Here is a 26,224-nt window from a genome sequence, read left to right on the forward strand (position 1 = left end):
CCTCCTGGGGATCCAATGCTTGAAGCCCGATATTCAATCCGACATTATCAAGGGCCCGTTTGTTTGTGTTTTTCAAAACCCAAAAACCAACTTTTTACTATCCCACCAAAATATAAATATTATTCAAATTTGGAAAAATTAAAATAAATTTATATGAATCTACATGTCCACATGTATGCATTATAAAATTTTCGAGTTTGAGGGCTAAAAAAAAACAGTTCAAAATGCTCTGTCGTAAGATTTACATATATTCAAACACGTTCTGAGAAAATTAGGCGAGCCTGAGGCAATTCCAACCCCAAAATAGGTCCCAACTAGCTGGACCAATTCGCATTTTCTAATAGAGATAGGAAAAAAAATCGGTTAGCCAACGTGCAAGATTCATTTATATTTTGTTTGATTAAAATAATCTCACGAGTAAATATAAATTTGAAAATTCGACATTATCACACTTCTTACGCATGTCTACATGTATATTTTTTTTTTTATCTTTTGCATTATTAAGTCAAAACATTGTTTTATCTCCCATCTTATTCTTTCTGAAAAACCTAATAAATAGACCATCCCCTTTAGTAAAGCTAACTGACAATCAATCTCCATACATTATCAATTATCTATGTTCATACAATAACTACTCATTTTCTTTCTTGAGGTAACGCTATACAAGTCTATTCACCTTCGCCTATTGATTTATTGTACAGGTGGTGTTCATTCCAGCTTTCACACACCTCGACTAGTTCACCTCCCTAAGCAATATGTCGGGAGCACTCCCCCACATTGATCCGATACATTTAGGATTTTACTCTCGAAGTGCTCCCAACAATGCTTGAACCCAAGATCACAAGGAGAAGAGTAAACTCTCTTACCATCTGAGCCGGCATCTTGTTGGTAATGTCTATTCAATTTGGCACACATGCACGATGTGCTAAATACCGATATACATTATCACACTTTGTAGGGATGGCATTCTAAAATTTTCAAAAAAGTTGGTAACTTCCTAGTTTATTGGGATGTTGATAAATTCTTCCTAGAGTGTTGGTAGTACATTAATCACACTCGTGAAATGTGAAATAAGTCGGTAACCTGCTAATTTATTTGGAAATTCGTAAATTTTTTTTATGAGGATGGTATTCACTAACCATACTTGTAAAAATTTAAAAGAAGTTAATAAAATTCTAATTTATTAATATATGGGATATCGGTAAATTCATTATAAGCAACACTTGTGAAATTTAAAAGAGTTGGTTACTTAATGACTTATTGGGATGTTGGTAAGCTCTTTATAGAGTTGTTTTGCCGGAATTTGACGCCGCGACAAAATATTTTTCTCCGAAAATTGTTCTTTAATTTTATTAGAAGAGACAGGTTCTGTTGCAACTTCAGACAAAGAAATATCATAGGTAGACAAGAGAATCGATAATTTCACTTGAAACGGAACTGTACGTATACAAATTGTGCCGGAATTTAATCGATGAGAAAACCTAAGAACATAATCACTTTAAACGGAACCAAAACATACACAAATTATGCCGGAATTTAATCAATGACAAAACCTGAGAACGTAAAAAGGCAACTTCGAAATTTAATCGACAACAAGGTACCCGGGATATACATCAAGGATACATACCGGAATTTAATCAACGACGCGAATCTAAAAACTACAGCAAAGAAACACGCCGGAATTTAATTGATGGCGCTAGTATTAAAACGATAACTATTGTGGAGGAATTGAAGATAACATATTTGTTTATTTGTGTGCGGGGCCTGTACAATGTGGCTATTAAAAGCCTACGATTGACGGCTATCAACGGAGGTTATAGATGTTGCAAACAGAAGTTACGAAGGGAGGTTACAAATAAATGTTACTAACAATTATACATCAACGGTTACATTAACTATCAGTTCCTTTGACTCCACTATTTCGACGGTTTCTTTAACTCCACCGCGTTGATGGTTACTTCTTTGATGGTTGCATCAAAGATTTTGACTCTACTTTTTGTCGATTCACCAAGTTGTCAATAATTATATTCATAAATGACCAAATTCTATTCTCATCGATTAAGTCCATCACATGTCGATAATAACAAAAAATTGGTCATTTTTTTGTGCAAACAAGAGTTGATATCTTATCAACTACACTTGTAACAATCTAAAAATTGTAAATCTAAAAATTGTAAGTCACTAATTTATTGTAATGTTTTAGTAACCACCACCACGGGCTAGCCACCCGCGGCGCCGGGATTCGAACACTCAACCTTTGGGGAAGGAAGGGGCCAAACCCCCCAACCCCACACCCGTAATTTTTGATAATGTTGGTAACTGAATTTACTTACATTTGTAAAGTTTCTGGGGAGCTAATTATTTACTAATTCATTTTAAAATCGCTAAATCCCTGATGATGTTGAGAAGTTATCTATAAGTTATTTGACAGTCAAGTTACAGTTCATTCTTAATTTACCAACGATCTTAGAAATTTCCCAACTACGAAAAGTTTTTTTAAAATTTTCCCTTTGACTAGACCCTAAACTCGTTCAAAATAAACGGAAGAACTCGATTTAAAAAATGTTTTAATCTATAAAACTTCAGTAATAAAATAATGAGTCGCCCTTGACTCCTAGTTAAATACCGACAGGTTGTAAGACACGGATCTCGCCGTTGAAAACGCATTTTTTTTAATTGATTCGGCGATTATATTATATTATATTATATTATTCGCATTATTTTTTTATTGATTCGGCAATTTTTATTATATTATATATATAATTCGTTTTATAGTGTACTGGCCATGTTCAAATAATTCCCATGATCCGAATAGAAATACATATATATATTAATGTCACGTATATCACACAAGATTCCCACATGTGACATGCACGTCGAGAAAAAAGAAAAGACAAGAAATCCAAAGATCAGAATGCTTATAGGACTATAAATTTATTTTTTTATCCCTATAGAAGAATAAATGCCATTAGAACATGACTTATTTAATTCTGTAATCAGGACAATTTATCGCTCTTCTGTAGATCTTCATGCACCGACAATAAATCACGAGAAATATCTATATAGTCTAATTTACTAGATTAGGCCGATCGCATTTTCAGAAAATAAATTTCGAAGCCGAGAAAAAGGTTGTATTCTTCGACTTAATTTAATTTTCAAATGCTTAATGCATAGAGAAAATTGCTGGACACTGCTATTTTGTGCAATAACTTTGGCAATATGAACATTAATATTCTCAAGAGTTCTGTCCCCCGTCCTAGACTCTCTCGGGAATGGTTGGAATGTTCAACCTCAAAATGAGCAGAAAATTTGCAGGTTGCGCAGGTCTTTTGCAAATCCATGAAGGTATGATACACGAAAAGCAGGAACAGAATCAGAGAGCCCCTCTCGATCCCCTTGGATTTTATATGCACAAAAGAATGACGACTGATCATAGCATATATGATAGTCGTGACACGCGAACGAGTGTAAGGCGAGGCGATCATAGGCGCCGCTATATTGTAAGGTTTTCTTGAATGGCAATAAATGAACCCAGTATGTTCCCGCCGACGTCCGGGAATGTCTCGCAACCAGGAAGTGACTTCACCTTTCCCATACTGTCAATCTGGAGCGGATACTTCAGGAGGTGGGCTTTCATTTCGGTTACCTCGTCAGCTACGTACTGTCTCCAGTTAGCCTCGCTCAGCGATCGTACCCTTCTCACGCAATCGACACTCTCCGGGCACTTGAAGCATTCTTCGAGGCTTCCGAGATGCTCTGCCCACAGGGACATTCTGTATCCGTGTATCTGCAATCAAATATGGGTGGATAGGAATGAGTTCCCAAAATGCCGAACTGAAAGAATCTCGGTGGCTACTATTTCGGTTGTGTCATTTAGTATGATTGACAAGCGGGACTTGGATGCTCCAAAATGTCTCCATTTTCTCAAAAGAACATACATTTCATGGGCATGTATTCAGATAAAGCCTATGATTTCGTCCAATATATAAAAACAAAGTGCAACTGTATTACAAACGAAACTACTGCAAGAATCATTAAATGGACCGACACTCACATGCCTGGACAACTGAAAAAGAGGCTCAAGAGCCAAGAAATGGAGCTCATACTTCTTTTTACCTTATACGAACAACAAAAAAAAGTTTGAGATGATTATCTGGAGAAAAAAGCACGTAATTTACCTGCCCTCGTGGAGCCAACTGTTTCTGAGTCCAGGTGTGCCGAGGTTGATATGCACCCATAGCTATTTCAGTGTCTCTAGTGCCCTCCAGGGATCGCTGATTAATATTCGCAGATCCCAGTATCACATACTCGTCGTCCACTATCATTCCTTTAGAATGGACGTAAATCATAAACCTCCGGTTCTTTCGAGCAAGTTCCTAAGTGAGTTGCACAGCACATTCAACCAAACCGAAGCAACATGATTTGAAATAATCACGGGGGACAATAAAAACCAAGGCATAGTCAAAATACATATTGGAGATTGGGCCAAGGCATACCTGAGCCGACTTTGCTCCATTTGCACGTCCCGACTTTAAACTGTCTTCTCCATCTAACACTTCACGGTTGCCGAGGCAGAAGAAATTCAAATAGTCTTGAGGTTCATATTTATTGTCAAGCCCAACCTCTTTTAGAGCCTTGTAGATTGTATCATACATCATTTCCATTGTCTTGCGCTGCAGCAACAACAAATGCATAGTGTAAAATGATTTTTGTTAATGTCCGGGCATAAAATAGGAATAGAAGAAAATTTTCCAACATAAGGAACTGCAACTGACCTATTATTATCTGAAAGTCAAGAGTAAATTTGTTATATGAAAATCGTATGAGGACGTGAGTGATCTAATTGATCAGTAAATTTTCACATTGACCAAGATAAGTTTATGAACATGCAAGTTCCTGACCAGTTTGTGGTATTCTTATACTAAAAAACAGGAAAACAATTCAAACATGGCAAGTAAAGGTGTTCATGTTCTTTTTGGGTCACTTTTGGAGCAAAATTTCAGATCACACAGAAGATATCAGCAGGTTAAGATCCAAAGTAGAACCCAACCAAACCAAAATGGTGAAGCAAATTTCATATAGTCCAAAAGTAGAAGACTTTATGTGGACCATGTGTAGAACTTTTTAACAGAGGAAATGACGATATTACAATGGATAGAAAGACTGCCACTTATTGGTATAATTTTCCAATGGAAAAAAGTGGCAAACAAATCAACTTGATTTTCCTTTTTACCTTTAACTAAGTTTGAACCAAACCAATAAGCAGACAGATTTTTCCGATTTTATTTTGTTGTTTGAATTTGCTTTCGCCTTTAACAAAGTCAGAACCAAACTAAGAGTTGAACTTAAGTTTTCGGTTTAGTTTTGTTCTTTGCTTTCGCCTTGTGTAACTGAATCCTACCTGCCAAAACAGTATTCTTTGAAGGGGGGGGCTTGTAGGAACACCTTCTGGCCACATTGGGATAACAATATACACAGAAAACCTCTCGTTTGCTCTTATTTTGCTAGCAATCTTAAGAGCTATCTCCATTGGTATTAAATTATTGGCACCTGCAAAATAAGCCCATAAGTTATCGAATAATGTCCTATTCTGGAGTTCAGAACTCATTTTATAAATATGTTTTCAAAATTACTACTCTCACTGAGTTCGTGCAGCTATGTTTTTGAATAACCAAATAAGGGGGAAAGTAGTTTATGTCTATTATCTGGCTGGAAAGATCTTGAGTGAGTAAAGCCTATTAATTACCTCTTTTGTTTGAAGAAAGGAACAATGTTAACAACAAACAAATTATATCAGGGACGAGCTCATGATGCAACATTTTTTTTCCGAAATGATGCACCTTATTTACCATGGTGATTCTACTTCCTTACCTATATCTTTATAAGAATCCCAGTTATATGATGAACCAAGGAAGTACTGATTCTCAATGTAAATGAAATGTTGTGCTGCACGGATTGCCTTGACATATGCTGTGTGTATGCTCATGTCTATCAACACATTCTTTCCACATACCAGGTTCTGTTACGAAGGAGAAAGCATATCAATTACTCGACTTTTATGGCATTTCTATGAACTTGGATCAATCATAGAGGAACATGAAATGACTAAGGTCTGGCTTGTTTCTCTAGTACTCACTCTGCTTGGAGCATCTTTAGAGTCATCAGGGAAGCCTTTGACTGAATTGGAATCAATCGAGCGGAAAATCTTCACTTTGAAAAGTTGAGTCAGCTCCGCAGAGAAAACTTGACAAGCATGGAGAAGAAAATAATCAATTTTTAACAGCAATGATTACCTGAACGTGCCAATTCTCTAGGTCATCTTCAATTGGCCAAGAAACATCTGAAATCCCCAAGATGTCGGGAATTCTTTCTAGTCTCAGAAGTTGATCATCATATGATGTCTTTAACTTCTGTAAACCATGTGGTTCTGAAACTTTTAACCAACGCTCCTCAAAGTTGGTGAGGATATCATATACTGCTGGTCCATCTATGCGGCAATGCAAATCATGCCATGGCTGCCTTGGGCAACCAGCAGAAGGATCCTGTTAAGGTTTTGGGTACAAGTGAAATGAGAAAACTCCTCATGCTTCAATCCTTCTCTTTTAGGTAAAGCATAATAAGGGCAGATATCAAGTTGCATGCCACATTTCCTACTGAAGAAAACCTTACATACCACATTGTCTTACTAAAGAAAACCTTACGTATGGTAAATTGTATAAAATGATTGGTTAAATGTTGACAAGTATGCAGCTTAAATTCACTTGACATCTTGTCGAGAAGATAAATCCCCATAATAAACACATGCCCGAATGTAGCCCACTATGGTTGAAAGGACGTTCTCTATATAGCATGTAATGTGGATGTAGATATCTTGTCTGGGATTGTGCGTGGACAAATGAAGCAGGACGGTGATACCTCAAACAACTGTGGGCAAGTCCATGTGCAATGAGTATAATTATTCATTACCGTGAAAGTAGAGTTGTGATAGTCGTCTTTGTGCTCCGTCTGCAGTGTCCGCATAGTTGGATGACTGGGAGTGTCATAACGACCCAAGCATAAATCTAGACCTCCAACAAATGCTACAAGCTTTCTTCTGTAATCCCCAGCATCAGCATCCACAATCACTGTCTTCTGATGATGAGTGTAAATGGTTCCTACTTCCTAAGGAATAAAGCCAAAAGGAATAAAGATCAGGAGGTCCAACGTAATTGCTGAAGCAAAAAAAAAAAATCTTAAAGAATATTTACGTCACGGCATCCATGGAAAACGAAATTAATGCAGGTCAATATCAAACACTATAGGAGACAAGATGCAGCGGCCAATTTGAATGTGGAAAAATTCCAGACAAATCACTATTTTCTGATCAGATAGAAGAAAAAATTGGCAAGAATATCATCACATATAGAGATTATAATTCTGAGTAAAAGTACACTTCGAGTCTTTGACACTAGTTTCGGATTTAGAAAGATACGGAGGCGATAATTTTGATATAAACCCAGATGGATCTTATTGAGAGTTATGTTTATGAACATATTAGAATGTTCAACATACTTCAAATGATATTGACAGATACAGCATTACCCAAAAACATCTAAAATTTACTAACTTCTTGGAGAAAGGACTCCATTCTGTCAGTGCCAAAACTTCTTTAACCCATTTTTGGTTGCATGGTATCTGCAATGTCTGATTCTTTAGACGAATAAATCTCCAGAGTCATAATACAACAGCAAAGAAGTGGTAACATGTTTTTAGCGTCATTTTGATGTTCTGCTTCTACATGATCAAGGGTTTTAACGTGCTTCCTGCTTTTGAAAAGCTACAAAGTCGAAGTTCTACTGGATTGTTAATTATATAATTCCACAACCAGACATTCGGTTTTCAGCAACAAAACTTTAAAACTCCTTTCTTTTCCAATGAATCTGCAGTATATGGTAGTTGAAGTTGAATGAAAACTTTGCTAAGAGAATGAACTTCCATAGATGGTTTTAGACAGAAACTTGAGGAGGGGTATACAGGCATAAATGGTGTTTTTGTCTCTAACCTGCTTTTTGACCCAGCTATGTCCTTTTCCAGCTGATCGAGGACAAAGTAGCACTTGCACCGATGAGTTCCTGAAGAAATGACGAGTCACCTCATCATTGGTATGCATGATCCCTTCCTATTTTGACGCAAGTCAATGAACAGATGAACCATAAGAAGTTGCAACATGAAGCCCTTGAAGTTTGGTGTAGCTATAAATCAATGTCATTAAATGTCAATTGAACATAAAACCAATCGACAAGTCATAAATTCCTTTATGCTTCTTACATACTTGTGCTTACGGAAGTTCTTATTAAATCAAAAAACAAGCAGTGTCTTGCTTTCTACATGAGTTGTAGATTCTAGATCGCTCAGAAGCTAACATTCAAATGAAACCCGATTGATGCCAGTGGTATCGCTTATGAGAGAGAGAACCGTGTTACTGAAAACACTGACAGGTCCAAATTTGCTGGCTTGATCAGTCAACTGTTCTAACTTGTGTTTTAAGAAGTTAAGATCAAATATCATGTCACATAAACTTCAAGACACCAAGGATATCAAGAATTCAGGAAGAGAATAATCTCTGACAGACATTTATATTCATAGCATATTGCGGTGTAATGGTGCAGCACAGCATAAATACCAAGACAGCATGCGAGTACCATAGTATGTTCTTGCTTGCGGCAAACTGACTTAGAATCGAATGGCATGACATCAAACATTTTGTAGCTCCTTACCGTTTTGTACCCCAGAATGCTGCGAGAAGTAGGATCATCCCACACTAGAAGGAGCACTCTGACACCTTCCTGTGACTTGGTTTTGAGTAGATCCCCTAATGTAACTGTTGCCTCATTGCCATCCCTGACCAGTCTAACCTTGTGGAACACAGACCATCCAGCAATATAGACTAAACGTCGGGCCTGACTAATTGCATTAAAGATATCTTGCCAACAACTCCTGTGGTTGTACTGCAAGTTATCGTCGAGCTCTAAATTAGGAAGGGAACCATCATGGACATGAGCGTCTTGATAAAGAGTAACCTTACCACCCTTTCTGAGAGGAAAGTATGTGTTTGGTACTCCCTGGTAATTAGGACCATGACTGGCTCCCTCACTATAAACGTCCACTTTATCTACCGGAGTGTACTGGATCGATAAGCTCAAGACAGCTCCGGTCTTGATGGGCTTCCCGTTATCGTTCAAGATAGGGAAAGTTCCTTCAATTTTTGTTCCCGACAATAACTGTTCCACAGGAATCCCCACTGCGCCTATTTTCTGGGAGCCGACTACATCGTTGTCCTTAACCACAAAATACACTTCCGCAGCATAATGTGCCACAGGCACATAAAAGTGCTGCTTCCATTCGGGGTTCTCGCTGTTACTGATCACAAACGTCCTACCGATGACAGCACCAGAAATGGAAACCGTAACATAAGGATCGCTGGTTATCTTAGACATTTGACCTTCGATTTTGCCTTTAACCTTGACGGGAATTTTCCCGAGCACGTCCTCCAATCTTTTGTGAAACAAATCCAAATTGGGGAGTTTTTTGGCATCCTTCACCCAAATGTCTAAGTTTCCATGTAAGAGCTGCAACTTCAGAGATTGCTTGCTGGTCTTAATAGGAGCATTCTGTTGACCCTGGACATGGGATGATCCTCTGAAGGACAAGGTTTCAGCGAAAAATGATCGAGCCATGGAAAAGCGCCTCGCTCCCGATGGAACTGAAGCACTTGCAATAGTAGACTATGTATAACCTAACAACACAATAACTCCACCGCTCTTTGACAACAACCCGAATAAATTATCAAGCTATTGAAGCCCCTGACCGACAAGCTACTCCGAACGACGAACCCACGCAAACCCGTCTCACTGAAGCAATACGTCGACTTACCGGCGGCCAGAAAATTGGGTAACTCGAGGAAGAATGAAAGGAGGTACCTCAACTGAATAATTGTGCTCAGGAACACAACAGACCAAGGAGAAAGCTGCTCCGATGAGCTCACATCGGACGCGCCGAAAGGAGCCGAGCAGAGTTATTGCATCCGAGCTAAAGATGCGCCAGCACACGCGAGATGGTGCCCGGACAAGATGAGCAAAGCCGCGTTGACCGGGTAAAAGGAGGAGGGAGCCCAAGAACGGAAAGGGGTGGGCTCCAAGCCTTGAAGAATCGCTCAAGGGAACTCGCCCACGCATGATTAGCCGTTTTAATAACGCTGTCAAAAGCAAGGGAAGGAACGACGAAAGACAGAGATGAGAAAACAATGAACTCGGCAAGCCTTTCTAGACCTCGCCTTTGAATGTTCAAAGGCGAAATGGGCATGGGGACCGTGGACGTCCACTCTAGAGAGAGACAGAGGCAGAAACAGAGACGGAGACAGGGTAGGTCGGAAGGTCCCAAAGCCTCCGTCTCTGTTTCGGCATCTCAGTGTCAACGGAGAGTCGAGAAGACTTCCCTTTGTATTTTTTGCCGCAATATTTGAATGACCGTTGGCCAGGACAGGAGAATCCTATCTCCTTGGCAGTTTTCTAGTATCAAAACACCAACAAACTTGACCTTTCCTTCTTTAGCCTTTTTCCATACCCAACCACAAGCCAGGCCTATAGGACTTTTTATTGATTCTAAAGATGGGTTTTGTATTTTAATTTTTCGATGATTCATTGATAAGGTCTGTAGAGTTAAATTTGTTTAGACCATTTTTGCTAAATATATTTAGTAATTTGCAGCTATGCAGGCATATCGCCCATGATTTATCCAAGCAAGCCGCATTAAAACGGATTCACGGAATCGATTTTAATTGAGTGAAACGGCGGGCTCCCATCCAATGCGTGAATATGATCTATACTTTCAAGCAAATATCAGCTTGTGATCCGTGTCAATGTCACGCGGTCCAATAAAGGGATGTTGTAATGATTTAGATCTTTTGCGCATTTTGAATTTAATAGCCAAGCTTTCTACGAGCAAATCCTGGAGGCCAAAGAAGGATATGACTCCAAGTTCTGTGTGGGAGAAGGAGCACACGGCATTGTTTATAAAGCTGAACTTCCGACAGGTCAAATGGCTGCTGTTGAGAAAATTTCTTCATCCCCTGGAGAGGAGCTCCTCGACTTCATATCTTTCGAGAGGGAGATTCAAGCCTTATCAAATATCCACCCCTTGTCACATCCTCAAATTTTATGGGTTTTACTCTCACGCGCAACATTCTTTTATGATGCATAAGTACATTAAAAGAGGAAGCTTGAGAACTATTTTGAAAGATGATGAGAAAACCTCAGAGTTTGCTTGGGACAAAAGGGTAAACATGGTTCGAGGAGTGACGAATGCATTGTTCTATATGCATCACCATTGTTTTCCTCCGTGGATACATCAAGACTTGACCGGTAACAATGTTCTGTTGGATGCCGATTATGAAGCTCAGGTTTCAGATTTTGGTATCGCAAAACTATTGAGGCTAGATTCATCAGACTGGACCGCATTAGCCGGCTCTATTGGTTACATTGCTCCGGGTACTTATATTCTTTAGGAATTTTTTTTTCCGATGACAATTAGGATCAAGAAAGGGAAAATTACTAAAAAAAATTCCTAAACCTATTGCAATTATACCAATTCAGTCCATCCAACCAACTTTGATCAGAAATTGCTAACGTGGCACAACTAGCATTAACGTGGACATTTTTTATTTTTTAAAAAATTTTATGAAATTTTTATTTTATTTTATTTTCTCTTTTTTTTTCCCTTTTTTCATTGTGGCCGCGCGACCCTTGTCGTCGCTGAGCGAGCTCGGCCTCACTAGGGCTAGGCTGTCGAGCTTGACTTCGCTGTTGCTAGGCAAGGTCGACCTCGCCAGCGGCTGGGCTGGTGAGTGTCGAGCCTTGCCGGCCATGGGCAAGGGCTATCAAGGACTGGACGAGGCACAACCTCACCCAGCAACGACGAGGTCCAGCCTCGCCCGGCCAATGAACTTGCCGGCCACAACAAAAAAAAACAGAAAAAATAAAATAAAATAAAATACTAATAAAAAATTATAAAAAATATTCATGTCGACGCCGGTGGCACCCCGTCAACAGTTTCCAACCAAAGTTGGCCGGATCAACAGAATTGGCACAAAATTTTAGGACTCAATTGACAAAAAAAAATTGTCCAAAAAATATTGGCAAAAAAAAAGATTTATCACTAAATTTACACAATTACAATAGATTTAAGATTTTTTTGGTAATTTTCCCATTCTTAGTGTCTATGGTGTCACTCTTTTTATCGAGCGAATTTTATCATTTGTTCGAAATTGAAAATTCAAGGTTATGGCATGTTATGCTAACTCGTCCATCAAATGTATATAACAGAAAAAGCGTTTAAACGGGGACCCCAACCGTTAGCCAAAGAAAAAGAAAGGAAAATCACAGAAATCACGGCATCGCCGTCCATGTCCTGTCCTAACTTTGCCCCAATGATGCAAGCTTCGTAATTGATTTATAACCATCACACTACATAATTAATTAAGCACGACTAACCGTAGAAAATGTCACTCCATGAGACCCCCAATCGCCCGCCAAAAGAAAAGAAAGAACAATCACAGAAAACGCGAAATTGCAATTCAGACCAAGCAATTAACACGATGCATTGGGGACAACTCTTTGTAGCCGTCCCTAATATGATATAGGGACACCATTTAGAAGGAGTGCAATCTAGTTGAAGGGTCCTATACCCCTAGCTCTTAATATATACTGCGTATTCAAATCCATTAACTGCGCGATCATACACATTTAACTGAGACCTGCCCTATATATGTAGTTGATGAACAAGGTTGAGTTCACTTTGGTCCCTGAATTATTGTCAATTATGCAATTGGGTTGTCATGTATTTTTTTTTTTTTACGGTTGCGATTAAAGTCTCTTTATTTACTTGATTCGTTCGATTAAGACCTCTAACTTGTTCGATTTATGCAATTGGTTCTTCCATGCCGACCATGAACAATTCCATCAGTTTTGCTAACATGGGATAATTTAAGTGACGAAAAATCGTCGCGCGACGCCTAGAAAAGTGTCCCCCGAAGTTAGGTAAGAAAAAAGATTAGAGAGAGAGAGAGGTTAGCCTTACATGAGTATCAGAGGAGCTTGAGTGTTCATATTCTTGCGATTATGTCTTTGTGCCGATTCCGGTTGTCCGACGTGATTATGCCCTTAACCCGTCTTCCGTATGTAAAGGATCGGCTTACACGTGAGAGAGAATGTCGAGTGATATATTGTACATGCATTGTCGGCCCATTTCCTTATTATGTTTAGAATGTTAGAACTTCCGGTCGTTGCGATCATGTGTCGCATTCTCTGACTTGATGAAATTGATGATCCAGCTTTAAGTTGCGACTCCTAAAACTATATATATACTACTTGTGAAAACAAGAGATACATAAATTTCACTATGTTGCGTAATCATCTTCTTATTATACTTTTGTGAATATTTCGCTTATCAATAAAATTTTGCGAGTGCAATAAGAAATGCGCACATTCGAGTTCTTTAGAACGCGATACGGGAACCTCTCTCGTAAGGTTATGACAGTCTCTCTAGTCTTCAAAAACCAAATGTATAAATCTCGATTTCAAGTTACTGCGAATTGAGAAAACTGGATTTGATCGAAACGTATCCATGATCTGGACCGGATTAGCAATTCGCAGAAATATTGAACAAGTGTTTGAGATTGGGCCTGATCCAAGCCTAAATGGGCTTCACCTCCCTTGCTGTACCATCCAGACAGTGTAATATAAAAGCCCACAAAAGAAGCCCAAGAAGATGAACCAAACTATTTATCTTGTTCCCAAAAAATGCGTTTCAAGAACGGTTCGTTCGTACACTCTCTGTTTCATGAACTCGAATTCAATGAGTTCCTCTTTATAGGATTGAGATGCATCCAATGACATCTACAGTCAGATCGACCAATCGCTACAGCCGCACACAAACAGTTATATCTATCCACATCTATAGGATGACTCTTCGAATATAAGGCGCGACCACCCAAAGTCACCGAAGGGAAAGGCGCTACCCATTCGAACACATGATTTGCTTTAATACTTTGGCCTAGTACTTGTTACCACACATCATGAAGATAGGTAGGCCTAGTACTATTTAATATATATTTTTGTTATTTTTCTTTAAAATTAATAAAATGTTAACTAAACCAAAACATCATTGAAGATAGGGCCTCTAATGGATCGAAGAAGTGGACAGAAGATTTTCGATCTATAACCATAATAAGCGAAAGATACTCAATCCGATGCCCTTCTGCCATCAATTCCGCGAGAGTTGGCGACAAGCCCACGAAGCCAAAGATCCGCTCGGCCTGTTAAGGATCTACCGACTGAACTTCGAAGGTCAACCGAACGATTAACTCGCCTCCCCCGGCAGACGCCCTCGGCATCATCAAGGAAGAAGACAAGACACGCGAAGAGACCGCTAATTCCAACCGGCGGGCGGGGCGTCGCGGTCGCGAAAGGGAATCTTCCCCTCCGCACCGCGACGTCGTTTCAACACGAAACGAAAAGACACCCGCGGGCCCCGTTTATCCGAAACAGAGGAAGAGAGAGAGAGAGGAAGAAATTGGAGGGGGTGGGGTTGGGGTGGGGGGGACCAGGCTGGACGCCCGTACGCCGTCCATCTCTGAGAGATGCGCGGCCAGAGAGAGAGGGAGAGAGGGACGGGGTGGGGGGGTGGGGGCCCACACGTGCGTTTTTCCCCTCCCCCTCTAATAATCCCCGCATTCAGACCGAAATATAAATAATAATAAAAATAAAAAAAAGCAATACTCGCACGTGTGGGCCCGCCACAGCACTCTTCCCTATCCCTCTACCCTTTGGACCACAGGCTTCCCCGCACCGGACCCCCCCCCCCCTACCCCTACCCTCCCCTACACGGATCAACGTACTTTAATCTCCGCGGGGGCGGGGGGCCCCACCACCCTCGACCCGGCCCGGCCGAGCTTTCTCCTTTTCCTTGTCACGGATCGCGCACGCGCCCTTTCCCGTCCCGCGGGGGGGGCCAGTCGGCGCCGAGTTGGGGTGGGGGGTGGGCCGCACGCGAGCCCGGCGGAGAGTGGCGATGGGCGCTCCCATTTTTTGTGTGGGTCCCACGTCCTCCTCCCCGCACCCCCCCAAGGGCCCCCACCACTAGGAGGAGGGGAAGGGTGGGGGCGCGCGTTTGACCCCACCCCCACGCCCACCCCCACCCACCCACCCACCAATTCGAGGGGGGGATCGGTGGGCCCCGCACCACGGGCCGAGCGAGAACCCGCTCAACCAATTTCCGCCTACCTTGGGAGAGACGAGATAGAGAGAGAGAGAGAGAGAGAGAGAGAGAGAGGGAGGGAGGGAGAGTCGCGTGCGAGCGAGACCCGGGTCACGGCCCACGTGCGAAGTTCAAAGCGGGATGTCACCCCGAAATTTTATTAAATTCAATTTCTTGGATTTTTCCTTGTTTTGCCGTAGCGATGGCGTGCTGGTGGAATTGCTGCCAAAAAAGTTGGCTTTTCTCTTCTTCTTCTTCTTTTGAGTTTTCTCTTTTTTGTTGGGTTAATAATGGGCCCTTTTATAAGTCTCCTCCAACAAAACCCAAAAGCTCGTCAAAGTAAATCCACACGATCCGCTTTTGACTGATCAGGTTCGTGCACGCCAACTTGGGTTTGACGGTCCGTGTTCGTGTCGTGTCTCGATAGGGTAGGATCTTTTGGTATATAGCGCAATCCGATCAGAACACGATGGGGTTATATTGTGTCGACCCACTCGACGTAAACGCGGGTCGAAAAACAATAAGCTGACCCCTACGCGTCCCGTGTAATAGGGGTGAGCATGACTTTCAGGGTAGAATTGGGAACTAGACCGGTTCTAGATTTCAGGTGTTGCTGGGTGGGTTTCAAATTCCAAGGTAGGAAACAGGTAAGTTTCAAGTTATAGGTTCCGGACTTAAAACCTGGAACCTAGAACAAGTCTTTGTATTTTTCTTGTTCTGTGTCTTCACGCAATCCTGCAGTGTTTTATGGTGTCCTATGACGAGTGTCTACTATAGAACCACTAGTCTTGGTTTTCATTTCCGGCGATATCAATGGTATAGACTTTTTACTTTGTTAACGTTTTGTCTTCTTCGTGTGTCTAAATATAAGTTGGGGTCGGTGGATTGTAATTGCAAATGATGGTCATTAGAAGTGATGATTCACTACATTCATTCAATTATGAATATAGGCGGAATCTAGGTAAACCTTGGAATCTGTGACAAGATAGATTCCGGGGTATGCAAGATAAGTTTCAGGTTCCACAAAATGAGGAACATGTTTTGACAGGTAGATTTCAAGTTTCCAGTGGAACTTGGAACCGCTCACCCCTATCGTGTAATGCAATTGAAGTAACGGCTGGACGGGTCACCGCGAATGCATGATACGCTATGGCATGAAATCGATCCGCCAATATGAAATCGACCCGCCAACATTAACCTGGCTCGAAATATCCTTAATTTTCATAAAAACCAATTTACAGATTTTAGAAATACATTAACAAAATCAAATCATCAATTTGAAATCTTAATAGTGAATAACATGGAAAGATGGTCTTTAAGCTGATTGGGTGTCTAAACGGGTCACATGCAAATGGTGTCAATATTTATTTAAACAGGTTATACGGGTTGATTTCGTGTCTAGTAAGTTGAACATGAACAGGATACAATAATTAACCACATCTCGCGGATTGATATGAAATTGACATTGACACAATTAACCTCAATCCAGACTAGCTGACGGCGGTCATGTGGGTATCGAATCATGTTATGGCGTCGAGTTAGAGACTGTCACCCCTTACACCAAGCGAGCACCGGAGATTCACACAATCACGAAATAAAATAGGTTGTACAAAAAGGTTTATGAGTTCGATTCGTATCAGAGTTCCCCGTTCATTTAGTTTAAGTACCAAGCATGATCCAAGCGGAAAGTTCACTTAAAATATAGCTTCTGCCAAGGAAACAAGAATCGGGAACACCGCACGTGCCAAGAGTTATCGCGAGAGCCACTCTCGTGGATATAACTATGAGTTTTGTTCTTAGTATTTTCATAGATTAAAAAAGAGATATATCACGAGATGGCAATATTTACACATGGAATTTTCATGGTTATGTTAGCCCATTATACACCCCAAGAAAGAATAAAAGAAATGTGTGAGATGTATTACGTGATTTTATTGGCCAGTCGCAGGCTTTTTATGAGTGGTATGATGAGCTAATGCAAAGCCACAATCATATGAAATTCATGGTCCGGCACGAAATATTCCTCCTAATCAAAATCAACGTTGCATCTTATTGTGCATAGTGCATCGGGTGTTTAGCTTCAAATCATATCGCAAGAGCTGTAGAGCTTGCATTATGTTAAAAAAAGCCAAAAAAAAATTGTTATAATTGTGCGAAATTATCAGAAAAAAATGGAATGTTTCGAGAGCGTATGGATTAAGCGATCCATTACTAACTAAAATAGTCTACGGGAGGATATGAGTTACAATTTCATCCACGACTCGTCAATTCGAAGTACAGAGTCAAAATAAAAATTAGAAAAAAAAGAAGAAGAGAAAACCTCGATCACCTAAAATTCCAAAAACCAAACTTTTTTTTTTCCTAATTCGGCTGCTCTCATAATTTTTTTTTTCTGAAAAAAGAAGCTCTTATTTTTGTTTTTGTCAGTCACAATTTTAGAACTCTTTCCTCAAGGCTTGGAGGCTTGGGGTTGCGCACGAGCACGAGCGCTGCTTCCAGACGCCATGAACTGCAGCTCCTGCTTATCGTATATCTCCAACGAGAAGTCCCTCAACATCTGCGCCTTCCCCCTCCCGCCGCCGCCGCCGCCGCCGCCGCCGCCCGCGGAGCTCAGGCTCGGCGCCATCGTCGACTTCTTCGCCGCCTTAGCCCCGACCATGCTGTTGCTCGCTGCCGAGTTCGTCAATCCGCCGCATATTCCCGGCGATGGCCCCCTTATCTCGATCCCCGAAGGAATATTCCCTCCTGCCGCGACGAGCGACGACACCGGCCGCGCAGTCGCGGCCGCCACGTTGAACACCGGGGTCACCGCCGGCGAAAGCGTCCATATCTGCGCCTGCTGAGCCACCGAAGGCCCGGCGGCCACCGCCGCCACCGGAGCCGCCGCTGCAGCCTGCGGTGGCTGGATCATCCAGAAGGCGTTCGTGGGGACCATCAAGCCGGCGTTCCCAACCGTCCACACCGGCACCAGCCCCTGGGGCTGTGGAGCCGCGGCGGCGAGGCCCGACGACTGCGTGATCACGGCATCGCCCGCGTCGCAGAACTCACTGTTTGACGGACGCTTACGCTTGGGGGCAGTGGTCGTTGTGTTGCTGTCGCTGTTATTGCTCGGCGTGGAGGGGATTTTGAGGGTCCCCCCGACGGACACCGCGATGGCAGGGACAGTCCCGGTCCCCGTGGCTTCGATGATGGCGTGCTCGGCGTGCTCGAGGAGCCACCGCACGGTCTCGCCGTCGGACTTGTGGCCGAGCTCCCGGGTTAGCTGGAAGATCCTGGCGGCGCAGGTGGCGGGTATCCGGATCCTCCGGCCGCGGCCCTCCACCTTGGTGTGGCGGTCCTTGGTAGGAGGAGGAGGAGGAGCGCCGGGCGGCTACGGCGCTGGACAGGGGCATGGGTATGGGCATTGGCTGGACCTGCATCGCCACGGGGACCAGCCCGTGCGGGCCGGGACGGGCCGGACGGGCAGCTTGCTCCGGGTCGGACTCCACCGGCTCGTCCTTGAGCGGGATGGCCTGGAACGGGGTCGCCAGGTCGCGGGCCGGCGAGGCGTCGGCGTCGGCGTAGGGGCCGTCTTCGGGGTCGCCGGCGCTGGTGCTGAGATCGGACGCGCCCCCGTGGTCGTCCGGGTCCGGCTCCTGCTGCTGCTGAAACGACGCCATTTCGGGCCGAACAAAAAGAACACAAGAAGTAACGCCGAAAGGGTGGTGTGTTTTCCCTTCTTCTCGTCTCACGTCGTAAAAGATTTCGGGAGAAGCCCGAGAGACACGTTAAGGCGAGTGAGGCGAGTACCTTCTGGGGAAAAAGCCCGGGCAGGTTCAAGGAAGAAGCACAATGGAACAGAACGAGGAAGGAGGAAAGACGGAATAAATATATATAAAAAAAAAACGTCGTTTTAACAAAATGGAAGCCCTAGCAGTAGAGTAGAGAGAGGGAGAGAAAGAGGAGAGAATTTTGCAAGTGAAATATCGTTACTAACTCCCTCCCCCATCCACAATCCGCACGCGCACCGTTGCTTAATATGGGGGGCGGGTGGGTTGCGATCGAGTGCGTTGATGATGATCTTTGTTTTTGGGGGGACGGTGGGGATCCCGATAGGGGATGACGCGCGGTGGGGCCCCTACCTTCATTTTTTTCTCTATCGGGGTTTGGGGGGTGGGGGTGGGGCCTTGATCACGGGTCCCAATCACAAGTGGACCACCGAGGGGGAGAGGGGACAGGTGGTCTCCGAGTCTCCACCAATAGGAGGAGAGTAGAGTGGTGGTGGGGGCCGAGATCCGGGGAGGGGGAGGGAAAAAAAAATTTAATCTTTTTGTGGGCCCCAAGTAAAGTGGGGTTTGTATTGGTTGAGACCACCTCACCATTTTGTGGTCCCGGCACCACCTGGAAGACCAGCGAGAATTAGAAAAAAAAATTATTAAGTGAAAATAACAAATTTAGGACCGTCGCATATTCCGGAGCGAGTTTTTTCATTATTTATTTTTTTTTATTGTGGGGGTTGATAATCAAATTAAATAATTGGATCGAGCCATCTCGCACTTTGGTCTCTTTCCTTGAGAGGTCGGGGTTTTGGTTGGGTTGGGTGGAGTGATTGATTGGTCTTCTTATTGGTCAATAGTCCACGGAGTTCGTGGGTCAAATTGGCATGTTTTTGAACTCATAAATTTGGATTGGGAATCGCAATTATCATGCGGGTATCAACTTGTAGCTTCGATTAGAGGCTACTAAGATAATCTGATTGCATAATTAGAGTGAAACTCACGCGAGTCCTGCAATCTAATGTAATGGGTTTGGTTCTTGGACGGTAGAGAGAGTGGGGCTCTCACTTGGGACCACGAGGACGCGCCTAAGTCTCTGATTAACTGCAGCAGCCCTTGTAGCCCCTCATTCAATTTGTTGATTGCTGTCATCTTGCTGTTTAAGTCACGGTCCTTTAGATGGTACGCCGGTCGAGTTGCGCATTAGCCGTGCTCGTTGCGTAGGGGGGTCTCGCGTATGCAAGAGAATTCACTACCCTCCAATGTAGCAATAGCATCGGCCAGCTCGTATGTGTTCTCTGGTTCCGCCGAATTTACAAACCCCCCCCCCCCCCCTTCACTTAGTCGTACCAAACGGCTAGAGCTACCTTGTCGAAGGAACCGACTCGAACTTGCAAAACGTATCTACCAATCCGTTGTGCGCGACTTGTTGGTTGTTCTTGGCGATACTTCTAATTGCTAGATGATCCTTGTAGCAACAAAGCGTATAGGAAAGAGCAAGGGGGGACTTCAATAGGTACTTTTATTGAAGGCTAATCATTAGGTAAAGAAAGAGAAGACTTGATCTTGATCAAATTATTTGTGCTTAGGTACAAACTTATGAACGCACAGTAATTCTTCTTAGTGCCGTTTCCAACAATCGTCTAAAATCACACGAGCCAACTTCACGTGCGGATGCCACTGATGTACTGGCGTTCGCTTCAGTGACCATTGGCGACTGCACCGTTCTTGCAGTGGCTGTCCTTGGCTTTCTTGGCGTAGAACCTCCGGTACATGGAGTCGACTTCGGTGAGGTAGTATGTACCTGGGGCCAATAGGCTACAGTCCTTGCTCGTCACAAAGTCCTTAGCGCCGTATCTGTGCTCCATAAGCTTCATCGTTTCGACAAATTTCTCTGGTGGGAACTGCAAGAAACGCAAGTTGTGTTCAAATGTGGTCGTCAACGGGGTACAAATAGTAAGCAACTTTCCTTCCTAGACAAGGGTTATTTTAACAGCAAAGATTATAATGGATCTTTTGTCAATGCATGTTCCCAATTCAGCTGGTAATACAAGAAGAAGATACAGGTTTATGATACACATGAGAAGGTCGAAGCAATCTCTTCTTAAGGAGAAAATTGTGCATTGGTTTCGATGGCAATTAGGCACATCACGTGCACATTCAAACACGCAAGAAGAGAAGTTCTTTAGTGTATCTAGCAGCTAGTAGAGCTGGTGCTCGTGTTGTTAAATGATGCAAATGCTACTCGATGTAGTTAAAGGACAGCAGCCTAAGGAGTATAATTGGTACTTATAATAAAAGGCATGACGATACTCAATGCATACAGAAACGAGTATGAGAAAGCACTAAAATTACCTCATGCCTGGACTTCAGCCTCTTGTCAACATTCATAATAGCAGCAATGTTTGACAAGCTGAATGGATGCTTCCCATCATTAAATTTCAATGAGAACATCGTGGCGCTCAAACCACTTCCATAGGAGAACATTATCACCCGGTTGCCACCCTGCCGAAATTCGTTTGTCTTCAGAACAGTCACATGACCTATATTATGAAATTAAGAATAGAAATATGACAGAAAATTACCAGTGAGCTGTGCTTATTGTGAATCAGAGAAGCAAATGCTGCATACAGAGATGCAGTGTACATGTTTCCAACTTGCTTTGGTATCAAAGTGGTTGGTTGCACCATCGCATCGTACAAGGGCTTGGCAACTTGCTGGGATGCCTGCATATCAATGGCATCATAAAGTTATCATCCATCAACAAGTTCTACACTCTAGCTTCAAACAAGAAGATAGTTTCCTAATATACCTTCTCTAGATCTCGGCTTTGGTAGCTTTCATCGCCAGATAAGCTTGAAAATGGCGCCAACTTTTCCTTGGCAGCCTCATCCACGGAGCTGCAAATAAGAGCCTAAATCAATCACAGAGTCCAACAGTGTCATTTTACTGAACTGCAGAAGTAGTACAGGATGTGAAGAATAAAACCTGGCATTTCTCAAGAAGTCATTGAACATTAAACGGGCAAAACTTTTCTGCACAAGCTGCAATATTGAAAGTAAAAGTTAAGTAAAAGCAATAAAAGATAAATCATTATCTGTACAGGTCATAATAGTAGCGGACCTTGTTGTATGGGGAGTGAAACACAATGTAGTCAGCATCAGATAGAGAAAACTGTTTCCCCTCAAATTTCTCATATCTGTGAAAGCAAACAGCAGGATAAGGGAAAGTTAAGCAAAAACTCAAATTCCAAAGATGATTGACATGTTCATATACTCATATTTACAAATTTCAACTCACTTGTGACAGAAATGCTTGTAGCAGGAATCAAGAGCCATCAAATAACATGTTTGAGATAGCTTCCCATCAACAACCTGCAAAGGGATTTCAAGCAATGAATGCAAGCAAACATCAGTCGCTTTCCATGAAATCCTCCTATAATTTGAGAATAAAGACCTTAACCGAAAGAGAAAGTAAGAAATTTCTTGGTACATACGGAATATATAGCAAACATTTCTATTTAGAAAAATAAAACTTTTCGTCCTTGTACTTTCACGTTTTCTCCAACCAAGTCTATGTACTTTTAATTTTTCTAAACAAGTCCTTCCACTAGCACAAATTGTCTAATCTAGAAGTATAGGGACTTAATTAGAACAAGCATGAAAGCACAGGACGAAAAGTGGAATTTTTCCGTGTATCTATACACAGCAGTATTACAAAGTATAAGAGTTATGATCAGTTGAAAACTCTTTCTTTTACAAACTTTCAGAAAGTGGAGAATGTATTGAGCTCAGCAGAACAAAGCATATTAGCTTTCTGAAGAATGTTCGCTATCTTCTTTAACAGATGTATGCGGTGTAATTCTGGAACCCTATGGCAGTGAAGTAGTCAGATGCTACAATCAAAAGGCACCCAGTTGTAAAAGTGGAAGATGGGTACATAATTTAGGAACTGTGACAAGTGGGAACTTCCTTTCCGTGATATGTTCTGAAACTATGTCTATTATGCTCGATCTACCAAGTGCACTGATATTAGGGAACTGGACATCAATGTCTAGAACTCTAGAATCAGAAAATTGTCAAACATCATGAAGAGGACATTTAGGAAGACTTACGGGATATTCACTAGCAAGATTGGGCTTGTAAAAGTCATAGACATGAGACATGTGACTCCCCCGGAATTTGCTTTCAAAAACAATAGGAGCATCAGGCCCAATAAGCAGAGCAATAGCAGCTGCTCCTCCAGTAGGGCGAGCTGGTCCTTCCGCATAAACCTGAGAAAGAGAAGCAACAGTTAGAAAAGAGAATAAAACAGAACTTATAGTAAACAATATATTCCTTCTAAGTGGTAGTATTACAATAAGAATAGTAGTGTAGAAAGTTTCCAATTTTTCACTGCAGTTATCTTATGGATATTCAATATCAAGTCTTCAGAGATAAGGAATTAAAGAACACCAAATTTCTAAATTAAAAGCATCAGCTACTCCATTCAAGAGGATATCCTGGAAGCATTCCATTCTCCATTTTAGGCAGTCACAACAGCAAATATAAAAATATTGGAAGACGTTAGGAAAAGATTAACGTACCGCACTGTCTGTGCATACAACAAGACCATAGCGACCATCCCACGAAGCACTCTCCACCCAGTTCACACAGTTTAATAAAGCTGCTGTCCCTCCATAGCAAGCATTAGTTGAATCGACACCTTCAATGTCAGTATTACCGCAAGCCTGCTTATTTACCAGCAACACTAAACATGAGCATCTGAAGCCATAAAATGGGACTTATTGAGCAACTCAAATGCGAGAGCAGAAAAGTGACAAAAGAAACAGTTCTAAAATATTAAGAGCAATGTGGTGTTCTACAATCAGATTTCTTTATTATTTTACTTTCAAAGCTGATGGGACCATGTGCCTCCACAAGAACATACAGTTAGGGAACTAAAAATAAGCACAGAAAAATACCTCAAAAATTTGCATGAGGAAAGTCTTGATGGATTTGCTCTTGTCAATGACAGTCTCACTGCCTACTTCTAGACGACCAATTTGTTTAGCATCAATCCCATACTTCTCAAGGAGGGATGAAACAACCGTCAAACTGGAAGTAGAGGATTTAGTTAGAAAAAAATCCAAATAAATATAAAGGAGAAACCACTATAGACCTTCTAATAGCCGGTAATGGCCTTACGATACGTGAATATCATATTTCAGAGGCATAATTGCACCCTTTCGACAATTATCATAAAAAAGCAAAATAACATATACAAGGAGAGCTTAAGAGCACGATAGAAAGCCATGATACTCTCGAAGACCGATATCCTGATAATAGAAGGTGTACAGGGGAACAAAAGAACGACATATTAGTGAACGGATTATAGAAATTTAACCTCATTGAGATGACATCTTCGACTTCGGTACAAAATCCCATACAATCTTGTCCAAGTCCAATAGTATATTTTCCCTTGCTTGCACCATCATGTGCTTCCATTGCTTCCTACAAATGCCAAAAAAAAATGAGAGACAGAATTTCAGATTCTGCTGTATCAACCTTGTACTAGGAAACTAATAGTGTTAATGAAGCGAGAATTAGGCGATACATAAACAAAACAGCAGCAGCCACAAAAGCAAATGTACATGAGGATTCACTTCACAGTTCACAGTCTATACAGTTGCTTAAAATTGAGTTTGCTCCTCGCCTTTTCACCTCGATTGCACACAACAAGTCCAAGATCAAGCCAGTAAATCCTATATCCACTTTAATCACAAAAAAAAAAAATGGTGCAGAAGTAAATGTGCGACAATTTTTCTTAGAACGGAACTAGTTTAAGACCTGTCAGCTTCTTCGTGAAATCTACTATCGGAAGCATCCGTTCCATTTTTCTTCGTTTCACCATAATCACCCCCACAGTTTCCGCATAGAAATTTGAGAAATCAATTCAAACGCGTCACAAAGATACACAGCAGAATATGAAACTCGAGCCAGAGCCTAATCTACGTACATGCACAACCTCACTTCTACGCAGATCCAGACCCCGAAATGATCCACGCGATAGCAAACTAAAAAATCATCTAATTCGGTGACACAGACACAGGCTCGACAGTACCTTGAGCTAGCACTCCAAAGACCAATGAAGCAATTATTACCGGAAAAAAACACGGATCAAGTACGAGACAGCCACAATCATTGCACGCATCTCGCGTCCCGGAACCGAAACAAAACCATCCGAATCCGCCAAAAACCAGAAAAACAAAAACTCCACAATCAAATCTTCCGGGAGAAAAAGAGAGCGACAAAAAGAGAGATATTAATGATCAGAAAAGGAATCCTTCCGTTTCGCGCTCGCAAACATCCAAAGACAGGGAATCGTTCGCCGAGGACAGCCTAGGCTCCAAACCAATCGACAATCCTCTCGAGCTCGGACGCTCGAAACCCCTCGGCCTCCTCCTCCCCATTCCGACACGGCCAAAATTCCGAACCGCGACACAAGCTCGCTCGCTCGCTCGCTCGCACGCACAGAGACAGAGAGAGAGACAGAGAGACAGAGAGACAGAGAGAGAGGGAGACCTGTTGGACGCAGGTAGGGGGGAAGTAGATGTCGACGGCGAGGATTCCGACGTTCTTTGCCATCTCTCCGAGCTTTGATCGAGACGAAGCCGCAACGACGGACGACGACGACGACGACGCTACCTCTCTTCGACCGCGAGCCCTTCTACCTCCTCCTCAGAGAGCGCGAGCTAGAGAGAGAGAGAGAGGGGGAGGCAGAGGTAGAGAGAGAATGGTGGTGGGTGATGGCTCCCATGTAGGAGTGGAGGGACGGTATATATAGATATTAGCGACGCCCCCCGGGCATCCGCGAACGGGACGAAGATGCGACTTCTTGACTCATGCGCCGAGCGCCAGATGTTCGGGCGGGCGATTCCCCTCTTTGCCCTCCGCTTCTCCCGGCGAATTACGGGAACTGCCATCACGTGATGTGTGCGCGGGCGGGTAGAGGCGCATGTGACGATGCGTGTTTGGTCCGAGAAATGATTTTTAAAATAATTTTCGACAGAGTAAAATTGCATTATAAAATTCCAAAAGAAAAAAAAAAAATTGGACAGACGAGGCCTGTGCAAATCTGATTTCCACTTGGAGAAATCATTTGATTTTGATATGTCTGGACAAGTTAATGCGATTTTT

The 26,224-nt window shown here is 42.4% G+C and overlaps 2 protein-coding genes and 1 pseudogene across 2 annotated transcripts; all 3 read right to left on the reverse strand.

The window, feature by feature from the left end:
- Positions 1-3,196: 3,196 nt before the first annotated feature.
- LOC115693331 (phospholipase D beta 1-like) lies at positions 3,197-10,330 on the reverse strand. Its single transcript, XM_030620308.2, has 10 exons — positions 8,757-10,330; positions 8,042-8,158; positions 6,967-7,161; positions 6,294-6,542; positions 6,137-6,205; positions 5,872-6,019; positions 5,402-5,550; positions 4,497-4,673; positions 4,179-4,376; positions 3,197-3,787 (listed from the first exon to the last, which is right to left on the reverse strand). The coding sequence occupies exons 1-10, from the start codon at positions 9,714-9,716 to the stop codon at positions 3,494-3,496; spliced, it is 2,556 nt and encodes an 851-aa protein (XP_030476168.2). The 5' UTR covers positions 9,717-10,330; the 3' UTR covers positions 3,197-3,493.
- A 7,286-nt stretch (positions 10,331-17,616) lies between these two features.
- Positions 17,617-19,185, reverse strand: LOC115693328 (transcription factor TCP9-like; annotated as a pseudogene).
- Positions 19,186-20,551: 1,366 nt separating this feature from the next.
- Positions 20,552-25,826, reverse strand: LOC115693326 (hydroxymethylglutaryl-CoA synthase-like). Its single transcript, XM_030620303.2, has 12 exons — positions 25,610-25,826; positions 24,432-24,538; positions 24,010-24,142; positions 23,632-23,775; positions 23,161-23,319; positions 22,347-22,420; positions 22,170-22,245; positions 22,035-22,090; positions 21,859-21,946; positions 21,632-21,772; positions 21,402-21,551; positions 20,552-20,950 (listed from the first exon to the last, which is right to left on the reverse strand). Exons 1-12 carry the CDS (start codon positions 25,670-25,672, stop codon positions 20,747-20,749), a joined length of 1,395 nt encoding a protein of 464 aa, XP_030476163.2. The 5' UTR covers positions 25,673-25,826; the 3' UTR covers positions 20,552-20,746.
- Positions 25,827-26,224: the final 398 nt, after the last annotated feature.

This window comes from Syzygium oleosum, unplaced genomic scaffold (assembly GCF_021117445.2).
Source record: "Syzygium oleosum isolate NSW1041296 unplaced genomic scaffold, Sole_v2.1 Sole_v2.15, whole genome shotgun sequence".
NCBI classification, from domain to species: domain Eukaryota; kingdom Viridiplantae; phylum Streptophyta; class Magnoliopsida; order Myrtales; family Myrtaceae; genus Syzygium; species Syzygium oleosum.

Coding starts and splice junctions, on each gene's coding strand:
- LOC115693331 (XM_030620308.2), bottom strand. CDS start 9,716: ATGGCTCGATCATTTTTCGCTGAAACCTTGTCCTTCAGAGGATCATCC. Junction 6,020..6,136: donor CTAAAGATGCTCCAAGCAGA/GTGAGTACTAGA, acceptor CCTTCGTAACAG/AACCTGGTATGTGGAAAGAA. Junction 4,377..4,496: donor ATGGAGCAAAGTCGGCTCAG/GTATGCCTTGGC, acceptor CAACTCACTTAG/GAACTTGCTCGAAAGAACCG.
- LOC115693326 (XM_030620303.2), bottom strand. CDS start 25,672: ATGGCAAAGAACGTCGGAATCCTCGCCGTCGACATCTACTTCCCCCCT. Junction 22,246..22,346: donor TACAAGCATTTCTGTCACAA/GTGAGTTGAAAT, acceptor TTGCTTTCACAG/ATATGAGAAATTTGAGGGGA. Junction 21,947..22,034: donor GACTTCTTGAGAAATGCCAG/GTTTTATTCTTC, acceptor TCTTATTTGCAG/CTCCGTGGATGAGGCTGCCA.